The following is a 20,340-nucleotide window of genomic DNA, read 5'->3' on the forward strand; positions in this document are numbered from 1 at the left end:
TTCACAGCACAACGTGAACAATGTGAGGTTGAAATGATGACTGAATTTGACAGGATTTTCTATTTGTTTTCCATTTATTCTCATTAATGCCTACGAGAAATGATTAAGAAGGGATCTCATCTGGGATTTTTTTTAATGGGTAAAATAATTTTAAATAATATTTAAGCAATTGTGTACTTCTGTATAAATGCATGTCTGCTATGCAGCATTCAACAGTGTGTAAATGCACCTTATTCTAATATAAAGTATTAGCTCTTCAGATGCACCTGTGACTTTTTCTCTGTTTAAAGGCGTCAGTATTTCATCACAAGGTGAAACGTTTCTTTTCATCAATGTCTTGTTCTTTACACAGGCTGTGAGTTATATGCATTCTGCGGTGCTCTGTTTGGCATCTGCTCAATGATCACACTCATGATTATTGCAGTGGATCGATACATTGTCATCACTCGCCCTCTGGCTTCCATTGGCGTTATGTCACGCAAACGCGCCCTGGTCATACTCGCCGCTGCGTGGCTTTACTCAATGTGCTGGAGTCTGCCTCCTTTCTTCGGATGGAGTGAGTGAAGCACCCACATGCTCACATGCACAAACAGCATCCCCTAATTCAATGTTATCTTCTCGTTCAGGTGCATATGTTCCTGAAGGTCTGCTGACTTCATGTTCGTGGGATTACATGACCTTCAGTCCATCTGTACGCGCTTACACCATGTTGCTCTTTATCTTTGTGTTCTTCATTCCCCTCTTTGTCATCATGTACTGCTACATCTTCATCTTCCGGGCCATCCGTGATACCAACAGGTGACTCTAAGTTTTATTGACCGTTACATGGATAGCCCTTAATAATTGTTTTTTATTTTAAGTTCACAAAACGGTCTTACAATAATTACTACTAAAGTTTTTTTTCTGAGCTGAGGAGCTTTGTTGAATCTGGAAAGAGGAAGCACAGAGGATAGTGCGAGGTTTTCTGCAGAGGAAATTATGTCAGTGTTAAAAAAGAGATTGATTTTAGATTGTAAAGGACACTGTCAAAACAGCACCGAAGACATAGAGCAATCAACTCTGTTTGTTGACTTTGTGAATTGATGCATGTGTTTTCTGTGTGATGGGGATTACAGAGCTGTGGGAAAAATCAATGGAGAAGGAGGATCCAAAGACTCGATCAAGAAATTCCACCGGATGAAGAATGAATGGAAGATGGCAAAGATAGCACTCATAGTCATCTTGTTGTATGTCATCTCCTGGTCTCCTTACTCATGCGTGGCACTCACAGCTTTTGCAGGGTGAGAATGAACACTTCCTTTTCATGATCCATTTCTTAAGCGACATTTGTGTTAGTGTTGTGAATCGTGATACAGAGATAGAAGTTTTGAAAAACAATTTATTTACCATATTCAGATTCCAATGCCTTTTAAAATATCTCTATAACCGTTACTATATTGTTTTATGTTTGTTTGTTGGATGTATTTACTGCTGTTCTGTTATATGTGACCTTGGACAACAAAACCAGTCAAATTTTTGAAATTGAGATTTTTACATCACTCGAAAGCTGAATAAATAAGCTTTCAATTGATGTATGGTTTGTTGGGATACGACAATGTTTGGCTGAGATACAACTATTTGAAAATCTGGAATCTGAGGGTGCAAAAAATAAAAATATTGAGAAAATCGCCTTTAAAGTTGTCCAAATGAAGTCCTTAGCATAACATATTACTCACAAAAATGAAGTTTTGATATATCAATTTACAAAATATCTTCATGGAACATGATCTTTACTTAATGTCCTAATGATTTTGACCAATACAAAGTATTTTTGGCTATTACTAAAAATGTTCCTGTGCTACTTAAGACTGGTTTTGTGGTCCAGGGTCACATATTAGGAAATGTCAGAGGCAACTCAACATAACTAGAAATTCAAGCCAGAAATAAGTTAAAAAGAACAAAGATCATTGATAACAGCATCCAATTATCTTAATCTGTCTATTGTGGCGTTTTATGTGAAAAGCAGATACAGTATCTTCCTTTCTTTAAAGGCCGTACCTCAGAGATGACATATTTTTTTGTATGCAAACCCCGGAAGCGACTCTGGTTCCATCGCCCCAAAGTCAATGTTTTTTTAATATAAATCTCAAAAATAATGCAACATGGGCACACATCTCTAAAAACGTGGATGTGCATTCATTCACTGAGTAATTACTTACCAGATAACACGTCTTGTTGTCGGAGGCTTGGTGGTGGTCAGAGCCATTGGGCGTAGTTTCCACGCAAAACTCGCCATTTATCAATATGGACATGAGCAGTTGCTACGATCAAATCTCACGACAGGTCTCGGTTCGTGTACGCAAGTTTTAAGATAGGGTGAAGGTCTGTGTATGCTTTACCCTTTTGATAACTGAAAAGGAATAATGACAAAAATAGAAAGATTAGTTTTTTTTTGTTTAGTATAACAAATGTAAAAATAGATTCCGATGCGATTTCTTATTTTCATTACATTAATAAAGTATTTTCTTTTCTAGCCTAATATACGATCATTTAATTGTTTTAAATTACAAAGTGAACAGGTGCTTAGGTGTAAAAAAATCATGGCCCATTAAGAGTCGAGAGATCAGAAGTTAAAATTTCACGTGAATTCAAGCATCACGTGATTCATGGAGCGTTCAGCCCAACACAGTCTCACGGGAATTCGTGAAATTGTCACGAACGGTAATCTATTAATTCGTGTTCATCAACACGAATTTCCCCCTTTTTTTGTGTCAGTCAACATGCAATTTTTGCGTCACCCAGCACGACTTTTCATCAAAAGTACTTCGCAATATCTTTCCTATGTATAAATATATATCAAAGCAATCTGATGGGAATTCATATACCTATTCTACAAGGTGGCTCATTTGTGTGATTTCCTACGATCTTATTCGTATGTTTTGTTATGATATGACTTTTCCCATGTGACGTTATGTTTAGGGGCGGGGTTAGGGTAGCCATTTATCATTGCTTTGCCACCTAGTGAAACTAGTATTTTTTAGCTAAATTAGCCTTTGCGGCTGTGATTTTAGGGTTTGGGGTGAGGTAAGGTGTTGGTTATTAAGTATTTGCGACTTCTTTTGATATCAGGTTAGAAATATATAAATGTACATACACACGCGGGCGGGCTGTGTATTGAAAAATTGTTGTGCTAGTGACACGAAAAAAGTCGTGCTGATGTTGATGAACACGAATGGATACGAATAGATTACAGTTCCTGACAATTTCACAAATTCCTGTGAGACTGGGTTGTTCAGCCATTGCTGTGAAAAAACTGTTCCATTGGAGTCAACGGACTATCTCTCTCTCAATGGCTTTGGTGGTGGTGATGTTGATATCAAGCAACCGTAGTGTAGTGTTCATAGCCTCATGTTAACTTTTTACGTTTGGCAATTGTATTGAGGCTTCAAAAGTAACAAATGTTAAGTTAATTTGTAAAGTTTGTACAAAAAACGTGTAAACATCAGAAACCTTTGTTAATCAGAGAGCTTATTTTTTATGGGAAAAATCCATGGGCTTTCGGTCGAGGGAACTAGTGCAGCGCTAAGTTCTGGGTTGGCCTAAAAACACGTCATCTCTGCGGTACTCAGTAAAGCTAAACTGAAAAAATGTATTATTTTGTGAAAAAAATATTATTTTAAATATGGTAAGAAAATGTCAAATTGCAGAAAAAGACAGCAAATTTTCAAGAACAACATGAAAAACATTTTACGTGATAAAACTGTTACAGTATTTTACAGTATTTTACTGGTACCCCAGCTGCTGGAAAATTACATTTTTTTACTGGATTTTTTCACAGTGTATAAGTGAGACTGACAATAATCAAAGACTCAAAATTGGTGTCACAGTCTTTAAAATAAATGCGCTACGCTTAATCAGACTTCTTTTGACAATGTAATGATCACTTTCTTGTACCTGCTGATATGTTTTAACTCATGTACTTGCCTCTTGGTAATCGAATGAAGTTTGTGCTGAGCCGTGATGTGTTGTCATGCCAGGTTAAGTGATACAAAGCGGTGTCTAATGTCTACGTGCTCCTACTTTTTCCAAAGCTACGCTGACATGCTCACGCCGTACATGAACTCTGTACCTGCCGTGATCGCCAAGGCATCCGCCATCCACAACCCCATAATCTACGCCATCACTCACCCAAAATACAGGTATGCGGGGGCTGGTGCTGATTTCACAGAATGATTGAGGTCTGCAAGCTCTTATTGTTGAGTGCTGAGCGCAAGTTGTCTTGTATGCTGAGCAAAAATTGAAATGACTAGTAAGAGCACTGAAGCAAAACAGCAAATCTGAGTCAATAACCAGCAACTCCTGTTTACTTCAGACTTCCAATACAAAGACTTGTCAAGTGAAATGAAACATGGTTCCTCGAGTAATACATGCTGTGTGCTTCAAGGCCAGGCAGACTCACGGTGATTGGTAGCGGTGTGTGATGAACACAAAATACCTTGAGATGACAGAGGTTGACTCTGGTCTTCACAAGTCAGGTTTATTTAAGATTGATGTGCTGTGGATTCATTCGGACCCAGTGTCAGAAATAAATTTGTCTATTAATGGGCAACGCTTCAACTGAAACTTTTGTTTCAGGGGCATTTTTTTACAATTTATATTATGATTTTTTAATTGTATAAAACAAATATGTCACCTATTATTTGCCCCCATGTTTTGATTATATACTGTAGGACATTTTTGTACGGCGCTTTCATTTTTGACCTTGTGTGGGTCATACGGTGTGGGTCATGTCAGGGCGGGGATGGGATGGGCAAAGCAAGATTTCTACCTCATGTTGAAGCACCTATAGAGGTCATAATCTGCCTTATAGCCTCTATTCAGTGCAACAGCAGAAGTAGGCATCAATTATCAGTCATTGATCTTTTCTATTAAAAATAGATTTTTAACGATAAAGTATAAATCTTTAAAAGCATCCGTTAACTCCTCCCCTTCAACTGTCAGTTTCATTTCAAAATGCAACAGCTGACTTTACACATCCAATCAATTCGCAGTGAAAAACTAATTTTCTCCTTTGAAATTCCTTTTCACTCGGAAATGTGTCAGAATACGGATGTAAAAATAACTTCCGGTTCACAGGGACTTTAACACCACCTAAACCTTGTGTGATGTTTTGGAAACCGTCATCAATATTTACGTAAGGGATAATCCATGCACACCTTCCAGCCAATCAGAATTGAGTATTTAGACCAGCCCTTCTCAAAGTCCAGACACCGTTTCGGATCCAGTCCGGGAGGGAATTCGATCCGGACCTGCCTTCACTTTGTATTTCAAGTGCCAAACAAACATGCACATAGGCGCGCACAAACCATTGTTGCAGTCTTTAATGACTTCTTCCGTCAGGTAAAGATAAACTTAGCTTTCACGCAGTAGAAAATGTAAGCCTATGTAAAAAGTGTAGTTAAAACGTTTAAGGATAAATTCTACATTTTTTCTCACAGTTATTGTATTTATTTGGCATTAAATCTGCTCTATCTGCACATTGTTATTTTAAAATACTTTCCAATGTGAATGAACGTCTAATTAATTTAAAAACCACATAGAACATTTAACAATCATTGTATGGTGTAATTTTATTGTAATTAAAATGTATGAAATATAATCTATAGAGACTAAAGGTCTTTGCACATACAGTCCGAAATTTTCGTATGCGTTTTTCGTATTTGGCTCTTGTTTGTACGGTGTCTCTGAATTGTTAAAAAAGGCCACTCAAAATGCTTGACGGATGCGAAAAAATAAAATCGAACCCGGTCCGAATTTTTTTATGATGGATATGGGAGGCAGTGTGTAAATGTGATTGACATAACGCAAGGTCGTATTTATTTTTTAACGTGCGGAAATTTCGGACGCAAATTTCGGACTCAATGTGCAATGGGCTTAACACCGTTAAGGAAAGAGATGGACTGCTGCAGGGTTCATACAACAGCTTTATTATTCAGGAGATGAGTATACTTTTATAAAATATATTAGGAGAACTTCTGCTTATTTAAGATCTATTATAAAAACCCACATTAAAGCATGTTAACATCACAAACAGGATTTATTGTTTTTAATTAAGTGACCACATTAAAATAGAAATAATCTACCATGATCTCTGCATGTAGATACGATTTAAACCCAATTTATGGTTCTGCGTAGGACCTACGCCCTACGCAGAGCCGCGTACCCTGTGCGTACCCTACGCCGTAGCCTGACGCGCACCTCTCCAAAAATGTAACAACGCGTCAACTCAACGCGGACCCTACGCGGACCGCAAGCGCTGTGATTGGTCGGTTTGGCAGCATCGTACTTCCTTCTACGCATTTCTGCCGTCTTCTTCCGACAAGTTCAGAGTCCACAAAAGAACAACATGGCGAGCATCGACATCGACCAAGTACTGAGCATCTGATTGAAGAGGTTCGGAAATGCACGCATATGTATGACTCCTCTTCGGCGGACTATAAAGACTGTCAGATGGCGGCAAATTCTTGGAGAGAGATTTCCTCTAACGTCCGTTTGGAAGAGTGTCAGCAAAAGACATGAAGAACTTCGCACTTTATTAAACACTGTGCACCATCTTTTGCACTTTATTGGCTTTATAGTTTTATTTTTTGTTTTATCTTTTATTGTTACAAGTTTTTTTAAAGTTTTATATTTGTGTTAATATTGCATTGTATACTCATCTATACATAGTTTGCACTTTTACATATTCTGTTCTTTGACTCTTTTGCAAATAAAGAACAAAATTGTGACACTTCCAGATCTTGGTTGCATTTCGTTTCATTTTTAACTAAACAATTAATAGGGTGAGTTGTCCATGACAAAATATGATATTCTATCAGGGTATCATTTCAATACACAGTTTTGACATCTACAGTATGTATGTGCTCTGCGGAGTACACCCCTTTGAAAAGTATACTTTTTTCAACAATATCTAAATGAACACACATAAAAATCCAAAATGTGGACAAGACTAAGTTTAATATAACATCTGTTTAACTTCTAACATGAAAGTAAGGTTAATAAAATAACGGATTACACATTTTTCTGTTTCGATCAGCTCCAACTCCATTAAGATGCATTAAGATGCGATCAGCCTCCATTGTCGTTTGTATACACTAGAATACACACAAAACATCGGCGAAGAAGAGCAAACCCGTGAAAACACAAAGGGCCAACTAGCGTTTCGGCGGTGTAATTGCAGTACGACGCATACTCTCAACGCAGAACCATAAATGTTCACAACGGCGTCGTCTACATACGTAGGCTACGCCGTAGGTTATGGCGTAGGTCCTACGCAGAACCATAAATTGGCCATTACACTGTTCCTGGAAATGACTGAGCCACATCGAGGGGCACGCGGAAGACTACGTGCAAGTAGTCCATTGCCCCCGCGAGCCGAGGTTTTGCTTTCCCGACACAGCTCATCTTTCTCTGTGTCTGACCGGCAGAGAACAGCAGCACATTCAACTGACTGATCAAAAAAAAATTTCAAAATTTTGTCACTGCTACTGACTGCCTGGGCATATGAACATGAACTAGTTTGTCTGTAAATATGCGCATAATTTGTTGCCCAGATAGACGTTTGTGCTGCATGATACATAAAATAAAGTGTATTCACTGGCGATGGTACGGAACTAAAGCAGGTGAACACCCATTGCAAACAAAACACAGACATATGACTCAGTTTCACTTACCGCGTGAGGTTCATGTCCTGCATCTTTTAGCGCTGGGACCGATCCATCTATCAGTTTCAAACAATCTCCAAATCAAGCGTTATATCCACCATTTATATAACAGAATATAATATATAACATAAGATAATTGTCCAATAAAGGACTAAGAAAAGTTGAATTTTCATGTTCGAAAAAAACTTTCGGAAACCTATACGAATGCTGGGGGATTGTATCAAGCACAGAAACACTACGTCATATGTCCAACTCGTTTTTTGACAAGTTGACCATGTCAACCATGAGAAGACAAAACGTTTAAGATTGTAAAGAAGTCAGAATGCATGAAACACCGTTGCAGCACATCCCCTTTAAGTATAATAAAATACAATACAGCTAAATAACACAATAAAACACAATAAAAACATGATAACATAATAAAAGATGATTTTAAAAGAATGTCAAGTTATCTGTTTTTGCAAAAAAACTTATTTAAAGTTATTTAAAGTTTTATTTAAACAAGTTTTGTAATGAAAATTGTATCGGACCTTTGTGGAAAATTCAGATTGGACCATTGATTGTAAACTTTGAGAACCCCTGATTTAGACAGACCATGGTATAAGGAAAAATAATGTAATTAAATATTTTTTAACCTTTGTCATTTCTATTATGCAATGTTTTTTTCCCACATCACAGATTTTTCTTTTTTCATTTTTTTCTTCAAAGTGATGAAATATTACCCATATATGCAGTCTATGTTGCTTGGAAATGGGATAAAAGTAAACAAAAAAAATCTGTGGCTTCACTAGACCCGTGACGATTATTAAGGTATTTTACAGAGCTCTTACTTGCAAGTGAATATTAAATGAATAGCTATTGCCATCTCTGTATACTTGTATAGTGTTTCTGTAGCTCAGCTGTAGAACATGGTGCTGCAACGGCAAAGGTTGTGGGTTCAACTCACAGAAAACATGCCTAATAAAATGTGTGTCACGGAACGGTTTGGCAGAACCCAGTTGCAGACAGGAGAGTACAAAAATTTTTATTTATTTATTTAACAAAAACACAAAACAAAACCCACGAGGGGGAAAAGAGGAAAATAATACTCGCTAAAAAAAAAAAAACACTTCCCACGTGGGGGAATAACTAGGAATCAATAAATAACAAACACCTTAACAAAAAGGTAGAAACAGGGCTAGACTAGGGAAACAGATAAACATGAACAACTCAAGACTTACTATATGAACGACACGAAGGGGTTGACATGTAGTATACACGACAACAAACCGGCAAAGGACAGAGAACAAAGGGGCATTATATGTGGGAAGACTAACGAAGGGTAATTACATAAGGGAGGTGATGGGCAGGTGACTGGGATTAACACTCAAAGTAAGATTATGGGAGACAGGAAGGCGGGACTGAGAGACAAGACAGGATGACACGCGGCGAAAGTGGCAACAAAGCCACGTGTCTCCACACAAAACGCAACATAAACCCGCAAGACGTGGTTCTGTCACGACTCCGTCCAGTGAGCATGAGAACTCGTAACAGGAAGGACAGAGTCCTGACAGAACCCCCGCCCCAAGGGACGCCTCACGGAGTCCCAAGGGTGAAACCTCAGCGGGCCAAAACAGAGAGGCACAAAGACAGACACCAGAGACAAAGCACAGAGCAGACTAGGGGTAACATGATGGGCCATCAAAAATAACAAACAAGGGAGGGGGGGTGGGACAACAGGAGGCCAAAACTTGGGGACACTAAACAAGGGTGGGACAGTGGGAGGAGTCTTAGCAGTGGGTGGGGCCGGCTAGGCTGCCAGCCGGACTGGAAGGCCGGCAGAGTCTCCGGCTGGAGGGCCAGCTGGAAGGCCGGCTGAGTCACCGGCTGAGTCGCCGTACTGGATGCCGGCTGCACCGGACTGGACGCCGGCTGGAATGCCGGACTGGATGCCGGCTGCACCAGACTGGACGCCGGCTGCACCGGACTGGACGCCGACTGCACCGGACTGGACGTCGGCTGCACGCCGGCTGGAATACCGGACTGAACGCCGGCTGGAATACCGGACTGGACGCCGCCTGCACCGGACTGGACGCCGGCTGCACCGGCCTGGACGCCGGCTGGAATGCCGGACTGGACGCCGGCTGCGCCGGACTGGACCCCGGCTGGAATGCCGGACTGGACGCCGGCTGTGCCGCCAGACTGGATCCCGGCTGCTGGGCTGGACTGGATGCTGGCTGGGGTGCCGCCTGGATATCCGGCTGGTTCGCCAGCTGGAACGCTGGCTGGGGTGCTGGCGGAAAAGGCAGCAACCCTCTCTTCCTCTTCTTTTTCCGGGGCCAGACCACTGGGCACGTGGCTGGCTGCGGAGATGCAGATGGGAGTGTAGCCATCTCCACGCCAGAGGAGTCAGATGGGGAGTCCCATGACTCCCTTCTCCCACACCTTCCACGGAGGCTGGGAGGGCCCGGACCTGAGGATGCTGGGATGGACGGGACTGAGAGCCCCACGGCCCCGGTGACCAGGACGTGGTCCTCCGGGACAGTACCCAGGATGAAACGGGAGGAGTCCTGTTCATGTACTTATTGTCTTTAATAGTGTTGACAGTGTGCTCAATATGCAGCCTTTAGGTTATAAATGTAACTAATGAGCATTTTGTTCTAATGAGAATGAATAAGACAAGTCATAAGTATTGGTAGAGATCCCTTTCAGTTCAAAAGACCTTTTGTACTGGTACAATGTAGATAACGTGATTTCCCTGACTCTTTCCTCTCCTTTGAAAGATTGTTTAAACAATACATCATTCACAACAAAGTGCACTCTTATTTTCCCATCAATATTCTAATTCCTCTCTTTATATCTTTATAATGTCCTTTTCTCATTCTCAGATCTGCGATCGCAAAGTACATACCATGTCTGGGAGTCCTGCTTTGCGTGCCTCATAGAGACCGATTCAGCAGCAGTAGCTTTATGTCAACACGGCGTTCCACAGTGACCAGCCATTGCTCTGAGACCAGAAAAAACCTGCAGCGTGCTGGGAAACCACGGCTGTCATCAGTGTCCGACAGCGAGTCGGTACGAACACACCACACATACAGTATGCAAGTACACAGGGGCTCTTTCGTGAGTTGAATTCTTAGCGTTGGCTCAAGGGGGCGCTATAGCAAGCATTCGTGTAAACAGAAGTTACAAATAATCACTATAGTGACTGTTGTGTATTTGGGCTACAGGGCTGGATGGATACAGAGGTGGATCTCTCCAGCGGAAGTTCCCTTCCTGCTAGTTGTCAGGCGTCGTGTGAGATTCGAAAGGACTTTTTGGACATGAAGCACAGCAGCTCTCTAAGGCTGAAGGTCAAGAGCAGAGACTCTGGTATCTACAACAGAACATCAGCCCAGAGCCTCATTGAGCCGGGACTAAACCGTACGTGTGCTTACATCAGCGTAAGTGAGAGTCCAGGATCATGTCATTAATGACACGCTGTCCAGCTCATCCGAATGTTCAGGTGATTTATTAAAGAAGGAAGCCCACATTCATCTTTAGAGAAGAGACAAGTCCATCACATTTAAAAATGCATGGAAATTTTATTTCATCCATCATATTGTGGAGATAGCTCGCTCTCTTGGTTTCTCCCAGTATATTTGTATGACAAATGACAAAAAGTTTTGTCACTTCTTTTGACTGCACATTGACAAAGTTCTGCAATAAAAACATTTTCTTTGATCCTGTCATAGGACTCCAGAAAACATCCAAAAAACTGAATTTACTGAAACTAAGGTGCAATCTACACTTTACTGTGTAGATTACACACCATTTTTGGTTCCACAAAGAACCATTTAGTTTAAGGTTCTTTAAAGAACCATCTATTTCTTACCTTTTTATGATCTGAAAACCCTTTTTTCGCCACAAAGAACCTTTTGTGAAACAGAAAGGTTCTTACATTTACGCATTTGGCAGACGCTTTTATACAAAGCATTACATTGCATTATACTATACATTTGTTTCTAATTATGTGCAATCCCTGGGATCGAACCGATGACCTTGGCATTGTTAACGCCATGCTCTAATCACTGAGCTACAGGAACATTTACATTTATTCATTTGGCAGACGCTTTTATCCAAAGCGACTAGTAGGAGAGCATATAAACATTTTGTCAACAAGCTAAACAGTACCATTAGTTTACAAGGCCATGCTACTAGGAGGATTAAAGCTGGAGTAAGCAAAGGAGAGAATGAACAACATAATTTTTTTTTAGACAGACAGAGTTATTGGTTAGTCAAATAAATTCGGAACAGGTCTTTTGAAAGCATGTTAACGGTTCTTTATGGAACAATTTAGACAAAAAAGGTTCTTCTATATCATCGTGAAGCACCTTTATTTTTAAGAGTGTAGATGAAAACAGTGCATGTTATTGCCTAGACTTGCCTAACATGCAGCATGTGCATGTTAGTGCCTATTGGTTAAGTACAAATAGACATAGTGAAGTAATGTGGAAAAAATCGAATAGATGCCATATTTCTAAACTCCAAAAGATTAAATTATACAAGTTTAATAAGTGAAAGTTTGTCCAAACCTTATGTTTGTACATTTTACCAACCTTCTGAGAAAACCTCAGGGGAAAAATAATGTAGAAGCATTATTAAAGTTAAATTAAAGGTTGAGGGAGTTTTTCATTACTTTCACAAGCTTTTTCCATCACTTCCCAAGGTCGAAACACAACTCTGTCACTAATTACTTCAACTCATCACAAATACAATTCTCAAAGATTTGACAAATTTCTTTCTTCAAACCCTAACCTAAGTGATAGATCCTGGGCAACAGGTTCTCTCACTCTTAAGGTGTCCGACATGACAAGTACTGTGGTATACTATAGTATTTACTGTAGTAAACTATAGTAAAATGCTTAGATGCTATATTGTTTTTGCTGTCTTAAAGGTCCAGTGTATGAAATTTAGAATTTATGAACTCCACCGCTCATCCCTTCCTTTTAAAGCACTACAGTGGCTGACACAGACAAAGACGTTTTTTGCTTCTTTGCTGAAGGAGATAACGTATTTATGAAATGCGCTCTGTAGAGCACTTTGTCCATTTAGGGCTACTGTAGAAACAACATGGAGAATTCCATGTAAGGGGACCCACGGTGTATTTACAGAAATATGGTTATAAAAACAAAACGCTTCATTATGTAAGGTCTTTATACACCTCTGAAGACATAGTTATGTAAATTATATTGCATTTCTGTCAATAGAGCCCACAACACATTTTTTAGTTAGTTGAGTTAAAATAACTCATACATTTACATTTAGTCATTTAGCAGACATTTTTATGCAAAGCGACTTACAGATGAGGGAAACAATGGAAGCAATTGGAACAACATAAGGACAAAAAAAGCATAAGTGCAATAAAAGAAAACTGGTCTCATATAGCCTACCACAGTATACAGAGCCAAGATTGTTTTTTTTTTGAAAGAGTAGAACAGAGATAGAAGTCAGAACTGATCAGTCAGGTGTTGATGGAAGAGATGTGTTTTCAGACGCTTCTTAAAGATGGCTACAGAATCTGCTGATTTTGTAGCAGCGGGCAGATCATTCCATAAATGTGGAACCGATCCCGAGAAGGTACGTGAGAGAGATTTTTTACCTTTTTGGGATGGCACCACAAGATGTCGTTCGTTTGCAGAGCGTAGGGATCGAGCGTAGGGATCTGCGGGGTATATAAGTCTGCATTAGCGAGGGAAGGTAAGGGGGTGCCAAATCAGTGGTGGTCTTGTAGGCCAGGAGCAGAGTCTTGAATTTGATTCGAGCGACTATAGGGAGCCAATGTAACTTAGTGAAGAGAGGAGTGACGTGAGCTCTCTTCAGTTCATTGAAGACCACTCTTGCCACTGCATTCTGGATCGTCTGTAGAGGTTTGGTTGTGCAAGCTGGAAGTCCAGCCAGTAGCGCATTGCAGTAGTCCAGTCTGGACAGAACAAGATACGGGCCTCATTGAAGACTGTGGGAAATGTACCAGTGATGAGAGACGAGTTGATAATTTGGGTCAGAGCGGGAACAACCGATGGAGAGATGGCCTGGAGGAGACGAGTGGGGATGGGATCTAGCGGGCAGGTAGTTGGGTGGTTAGAAGACATGACCTTGGAGACATCAAATAAACAAAGCAACGACACTGCGTTTAAACTCAATAAGACAAGATTAATCAATTAAACTTACGCGCTTCTGTTGACTTCGGCTGCAACAAAATGCTTCTCCCACAAAACTGGGCACAGTTCACAGTTTTAAATCCGGTACCTGGGTTTGGACACGCCTCCCAATATCTCCCAATAACAACGAAACCAGCACGAGAACAAACACGACTTCAACACGTGACAAATGCGGAAATAAACAAAGCAGAGACACTGCGTTTAAACTCAATAAGACAAGATTAATCATTTATAAAAATAAGTTGAAATTGTTGAACTAATGAAATGTAAAGACATTGACAAAACTTAATATAGTATGTTGAAATGACCTGTAAAACCAATTTGATTATACCTAAAAACTAAAGGCAGCAAAAAAAAAATGTGTGGACAGCATTGGGGCTTTCACCCATATTGCTTTAAAATTTTATGTGCTTCTTTGACCTCCAATAGTGATAAATATTCCTGAGCTGGACTTCTCATGACGTACATACACTTGTCTTATTGTATTAAAGGCTTTTATAGTCAGTTTTTATTGCTCTTGTGATTGTACAAAATGACAGATACACAGAACCCTCCCTTAATGGATTGAGACAAATCCCGCTTTTCTGCGCTTCATTTGCCACTCAAAACGATCAATAGTCTAACGGTGTTTTTACTGAAGTTTCCCATCACAGTAGCTCAGCTACTCAGCTAAAGTTATGGGTTCAAATCCTAGGGAACGCACAGACATCAGCTCCTATAAACATCAGCCATAGCTTGAATGCACTGTGAATCACTTTAGATGAAAGCCTAATGCTTAAAACTGATGAACCAGTGGAGCAAGCAGAAGATATGGATGTAATGGTGCGGGTCAGTGAGCGGGGCGTGACTTTAAAGATTGAACCTGAACAAGGGTCTGTCACATTAAGATTAAGACTGCATGAATTCTCTGCTTTAATCTGCTGTTTTTAAAGAGATAATCCGGCCAAACAGCGGTTTATCCCAGGTCATCACGCTCTAGATGAATGCCATCAGTGTGTCCACTGGGTGGCACCTTCTGGTGGTGGGCATGCCACCTTTCTATACTGGTTTAACTCAACATGGAGAAATAGAAAACTGACCGTGTACTCATATAAACTCCGTTTGTCAATTCGACAGCCTAGTTATAAACTTTATTAGTGATCATTTATTCATGAAGTGCAACTATATCAAAAATTATGTTGATTATTAGTAATTTATTGAATTTTATATGCCCGTTCTCTCTTCCAGACGGTGAACGACAGAGATGAGATGTCAGAGTCTGATGCCAGCCTGTCCAGTTGTCTGTTGTCTTCTGTAAGTGCACAAATATTGTCATGATATAAGATTGTCACTACACAATTATTTTGACCAAAATAATTCACGATATTATCACAATATTTATAAAACTTTGTTAATAATTAAATAATGAATCAAATAAATAACCTGTCAAATTCACATTTGATTTTGTACGGAGAGAGAGAGAGAGAGAGAGAGAGAGAGAGAGAGAGAGAGAGAGAGAGGATTTGTAATCATGGCTTAATGTTTTAAACAGTTGCTGAATAATTGATGATAATATTGTATGTGTGGCATTAACACAATATTAATAATCATTATTTTTAATATCAAAGTTATTATGGTGACACCCCTCACTGAAATATCTTTAGATCCTAAACACAATAATGAAGGACGTGTTTGGTTCTACAATATGTGCATTTTTTGTCTGCAAACCATTTTTAGATTTCTAAATCGATGTGAGAATGATTTCCTTCTCTTTCTTTTTAAGCCCAATGTGGACTCAGAGAAAGCAGAGAAGAACAGACTGTCATCCCTGATCCCTTCGATCATCGTAACGTCAGAATCCAGTCCCGCTCTTCTCTCAGCGGGGCGCATCGGCTGCACCTCCATACAGCACACAGATGGTTCAGTGAAGGCAGCATCTGTCACTGTGGAACCTCCAGGGATTGACTGAACACAGCTATACATTACTGCTGATTTAACTACTGTATACTTCAGGACACTATCTGACTTTACAATCCTTCCACCTTTTTCCTGTTCTTTTTACACAGGGCTGCAACTATGCCACCTGAAATTTAGCCGTATAGTGTTATTGTTGTAGGTTTGGCTGGGCTTAGGTGGAAACTCAGGCCACTGGATAAACAGGGTCTGTGGTAAAGAAAGCAGGGTGGGGACCTAACCTTTAAGTGGTGTGGAGGTGATCCTCTCAGGGATGAAATCACCCAAAGTCTCCTAGAAAAATTAATCTGAGTGATATTTCTGCAGAGACTTATTTGTGCAATTCGTCACTGGTCTTAAAGTGATAGTTCATCCAAAAATAAAAATTCTGTCATCATTTACTCACTGTCATGTCATTTCAAACCTATTTGACTTTCTTTCTTGAGCAGAACACAAAAGAAGATATGTTGAAGAATGTTGTTAACTGGCACCCATTCACTTGCATTGGTTTTGTGTCCATAAAATAGAAGTGAATAGGAATCGGCACTTTTCGGTTACCAACTTTCTTCAAAATATCTTCTTTTGTGTTCTATGGAAGAAAAAAAGTCATACAGGTTTACGGAAGAAAGAAAGCCATACAGGTTTAAAAAGACAAGCGGGTGAGAAAATGCTGACAGAACTTATATTTTTGAGAGAACTATCCCTTTAAAATCTAAGAGGATACAGCAAGACATTTTCTTATTTTTTGAAGGTGAGTTGTTTCATTTTTGTGTTTTTAAACAGGTATTTCAAACATCTGCCCTATCTGGCTGTGGTTAGACACACAAATCCACCCCAAAATAATGTTATTGGCCGCGCCAGTGTTGCTGTGTCAGGCTGGGATGCTCTTATATATAGAGCAATGTTAAAAGTGCCACAGATTCACTCTGTTTGGGTCATTATATGGAAATGTCCGTTTTTCTGTCCCTAGCCTTTACAGAAAGATTACACTTGAAAAACACTTTAGTTATATTTTTTATATTTTAAAATTAAACTACATGTTATTTAAACAATAACACCTTCTTGAGCCATCAAAGTGGCAGTATTTGTTTTTTAATAAATTATTTTCAAGCACCACAGAAGTGCTCGGCACCTCAGACATGTACAGAGGGAAAGTGCTTTATTTTGAGGTCAAAAATAAGTTTTTCTACCGTTTAAAATAAAAGAATGTATACATATGCAACTGTCAAATAAAAATAAAAAAGCGGAATAAGTATTATTAAATATATAATGAAAATAGTGGTCTCCCGGAGTTGTGTTACTGGTTTCATCACAAAAATCTCTTAGTTTGAAATAAAAAGCACACTGTTGACATCACTTAACTTCCTTCTTCCTATTTCCTGAAGATGTATATGAAGAAAGGCCCATGGTAAGACCACTGTTTCTTTTCAGTTGTCAGAAATGTTCTCATTTTTTCTCACGATTTCATAGCTTTTAGTTTAACTCACTGTTATGACCTACTTTGTTGTTAGGGAATTGTAAAAAAAAATAGAATACAAATGGATTAAACTACTTAATTTAGTGAGTATACCATGAATGAAAATTGTCACTGGTGTTACTGCAACTGGTGTGACCTTCCTTATGTGCAAGATAAGTAACACTAGTGACTCCCATTTATAGAAAAACTTTATTCAAAGGTATTCATTTAGTTCTTTAAATGAATGCACAAAAAAAGATAAAAAATCATCAAGCTGTCATTTATGTGTATTCATAAAGTCAAAAGGTAATGTAGTTTAAATGTTAGAAAAATAAATAATTTTTAAGATAAATTGCCATATCAAAAGTGTGCGTTTCTGTAGAATGACCCGTTTACACTTTTCAGGGGAATCAAGCTACAAATTACTTCTTTATAATTGTCTCTGCATAACCTGATAAATATATATTACACACCTCATGTTTATATTAAACAGGTGTTGCCACCAACATCCTCCAAGCATGTTGATCCTCTGACATTTCATTGCTGCTGATCGAGCTAAATGTTTCATTTTGTAAGTTAATTTTTTTAGCACTGGATGGCAGATTTATTTATTTATACATTTATTTGAATGTTAATATGGAAGTATGTGATATTTACTATGTATTTCCTCTCTTTTTATGTTGTGATATGTTCCTCTACCCACTTATTCTCGTTGTCAAGTGATGCATGCTTTTTTAAAACAAATAGGCTCTTTTGGGAGAAATATTTAAAGGTTTAAAGGTTCTTTGTGCACGCTACATTAAGATCAAAACCCTTCTAAAGTCCTCAATTGAATTGACTGATCTCTCAACTCATGCCTCTAAAGGCTGGAATACACTACAAGATTTTGCTCAGATTTTTAGTCTGGATTTGTTGCAGAAAGTCTGCACTAGTCTGCAGATTTTATCGCGTAGTGTGATGCCCTGTTTTTCTATGCAAACTTTCAAAAAGTCTGCAAGTGTGTGATGTCTAGTTTTTTAAAAATCTGTTCAGATTTTAAAAGTCGTGTAGTGTATTCCAGCCTTTACATTCTATATTCTTTAGATGCAGATTTGCCTTGCTAGTGGATTTTGGAGATGCTTTATAGGATTTGAGGAGAACGCTTACAACAGGATTAGTTTGGGTGTTTTGCTCAGTCGTTTCATGGACAGTATCTTTCAAATTCCATTGCTTTTATTGGCTGCTCTGTCCATAAAGTTACATACACACTCTCACGTAATGGTCTCCACAGACAATAACCGTCTCTCTTGTAATTATACTTGTTTTTTTACCTTTCTTGATCTTCTGAGAGCAGCTTGCTGTTTCATTTGCTCAACTGGTGAAGCGTACAGTAACAAGAGTGGCACTGAGGTCTTAGGCTAAATTCTGAACATACAATCTGGTTAAAAACCATGTTACATACAAAGTTACCGGTTATTACATAATGTGCATCACAGCGTATGAGATACTGTATATCATCGCTGTCCTTCTGAAACCTTGGATGTCCAAATTTGCTGTTTTTCAGAAAATAGAAAAATAATACTTTTTAAATGAATAAATAGTGTTTTGTCAAAGTTGACAAGCACTTTTTAATACTTTTTTTTTGGTTGGCTATTTGCAAAACCCAGTGACAAACATAAAGGGTGACTAATAATAATGATATGGCAAAACATACAAATCCCGAAATATGGAGATACAAGGTTTCAGCAGTGATACACTCTTAAAAATAAAGGTGCTTCACGATGCCATAGAAGAACCTTTTTGTTTACCTTTTTGTCTAAATGGTTCCATAAAGAAACTACAACATCTGAAGAACCGTTCTATTTCACAAAAGGTTCTTTGTGGTCGTTCAGATTATAAAAGGTAAGAAAGAGATGGTTCTTCTGAATTGTTCTTTGTGGAATCAAAAACTGGTTCTTCTATGGCATCGCTGTGAAGAACCTTTTAAGCACCTTAAATTTAAGAGTGTATTTGAATTTTAAGATAAAAGTGATATGTGCTCATGAGGTTGCTGGGCTTTAGCTTGAGAATTTCGGAAGTCTACGACACTAAAATTTAGCTAACCAAAGCCGATAGTCTACATCACCCCTCACATTGTGTTGGTTTACTTAATCTGTAACCCTTGTTTAATGCTACTGTGTTTGCTTCTCTGCTGTTCTTTATGCACAAGTTGGAAGGTCTCAAAAGCAAAAGCCCTTTTAGTCTATTTTGTAATGAGTGTGTAAATCAAAATGATTTAATGAATGATGTTTCTTAAGTGATAATAAACATAAATAATAATAAATAGTATAAAATTCTAATGTTTATTGTAAATTATGTTTGCATTTAAAATAGGTGTTTATTGATTCATGATTTTGACTATTTTAAACTGTGCATAGTTAAACACGTTTTTGTGTTCTTTTAATTGTTTTGTGCAAAATGTTACATCATGTTGTCAAGGAAATAAATATTTCTAATAAATAAAATTCTGTTGACAAAAATATTAATAAAAAGAATAGTATGTGATTTTTACTGCTTCTAACGTTTTTTATTTTAATAGCACTAATTTTAAGAGAAATAAAAAAGAAAAAAAAGTAGTAACCTAGTGCGGCAAATGCACTATGACTGGAAAGAAACCATCTTTGCATGATGCAAACATATGATCATAGATGCGGTAAAGTGTTCAGTAGGAAAAAAGTAAAATAAATTCTATATAACTTTAGCCAGTAATGTTACAATAGAATTAACAATTTTATTTCGTTTTTAATGCTTTTCAATAAAGTTTTTTTTATTATTTTCATTTATTGCATAAAAAACATGTCAGTGTGGACGGAACATGAAATAGGCCTAGATTAGAGTCTGTTTTCACATACAAGCATTGTTTGTAATAACAACTGTTGTGTATGCCATTGTATGACATGATGAAACCTGAATGCTTTTAGTGACATGTAACAATAAGAGAGACAAGCTTTAGTCAGAGTGACATCGAGAAATTATAACTCTGATCCTTCATATAAAAGCAGAGATGACAGGTGTGAAAGTCCTGTTTGACTTTGTTGGCAATCAGTCGTCA

The 20,340-nt window shown here is 38.5% G+C and overlaps 1 protein-coding gene across 1 annotated transcript; it reads left to right on the plus strand.

Annotated features, from left to right (window-relative positions):
- The first annotated feature begins 352 nt into the window (after positions 1 to 352).
- On the plus strand, positions 353 to 17,710 carry LOC130569649 (melanopsin-A-like). The gene is made up of 8 exons (XM_057359429.1): positions 353 to 556; positions 627 to 798; positions 1,116 to 1,280; positions 4,071 to 4,178; positions 10,571 to 10,757; positions 10,913 to 11,125; positions 15,110 to 15,175; positions 15,645 to 17,710. Exons 1-8 carry the CDS (start codon positions 400 to 402, stop codon positions 15,828 to 15,830), a joined length of 1,254 nt encoding a protein of 417 aa, XP_057215412.1. The 5' UTR covers positions 353 to 399; the 3' UTR covers positions 15,831 to 17,710.
- Positions 17,711 to 20,340: the final 2,630 nt, after the last annotated feature.

The sequence above is a fragment of the Triplophysa rosa genome, linkage group LG18 (assembly GCF_024868665.1).
Source record: "Triplophysa rosa linkage group LG18, Trosa_1v2, whole genome shotgun sequence".
Lineage (NCBI taxonomy): Eukaryota > Metazoa > Chordata > Actinopteri > Cypriniformes > Nemacheilidae > Triplophysa > Triplophysa rosa.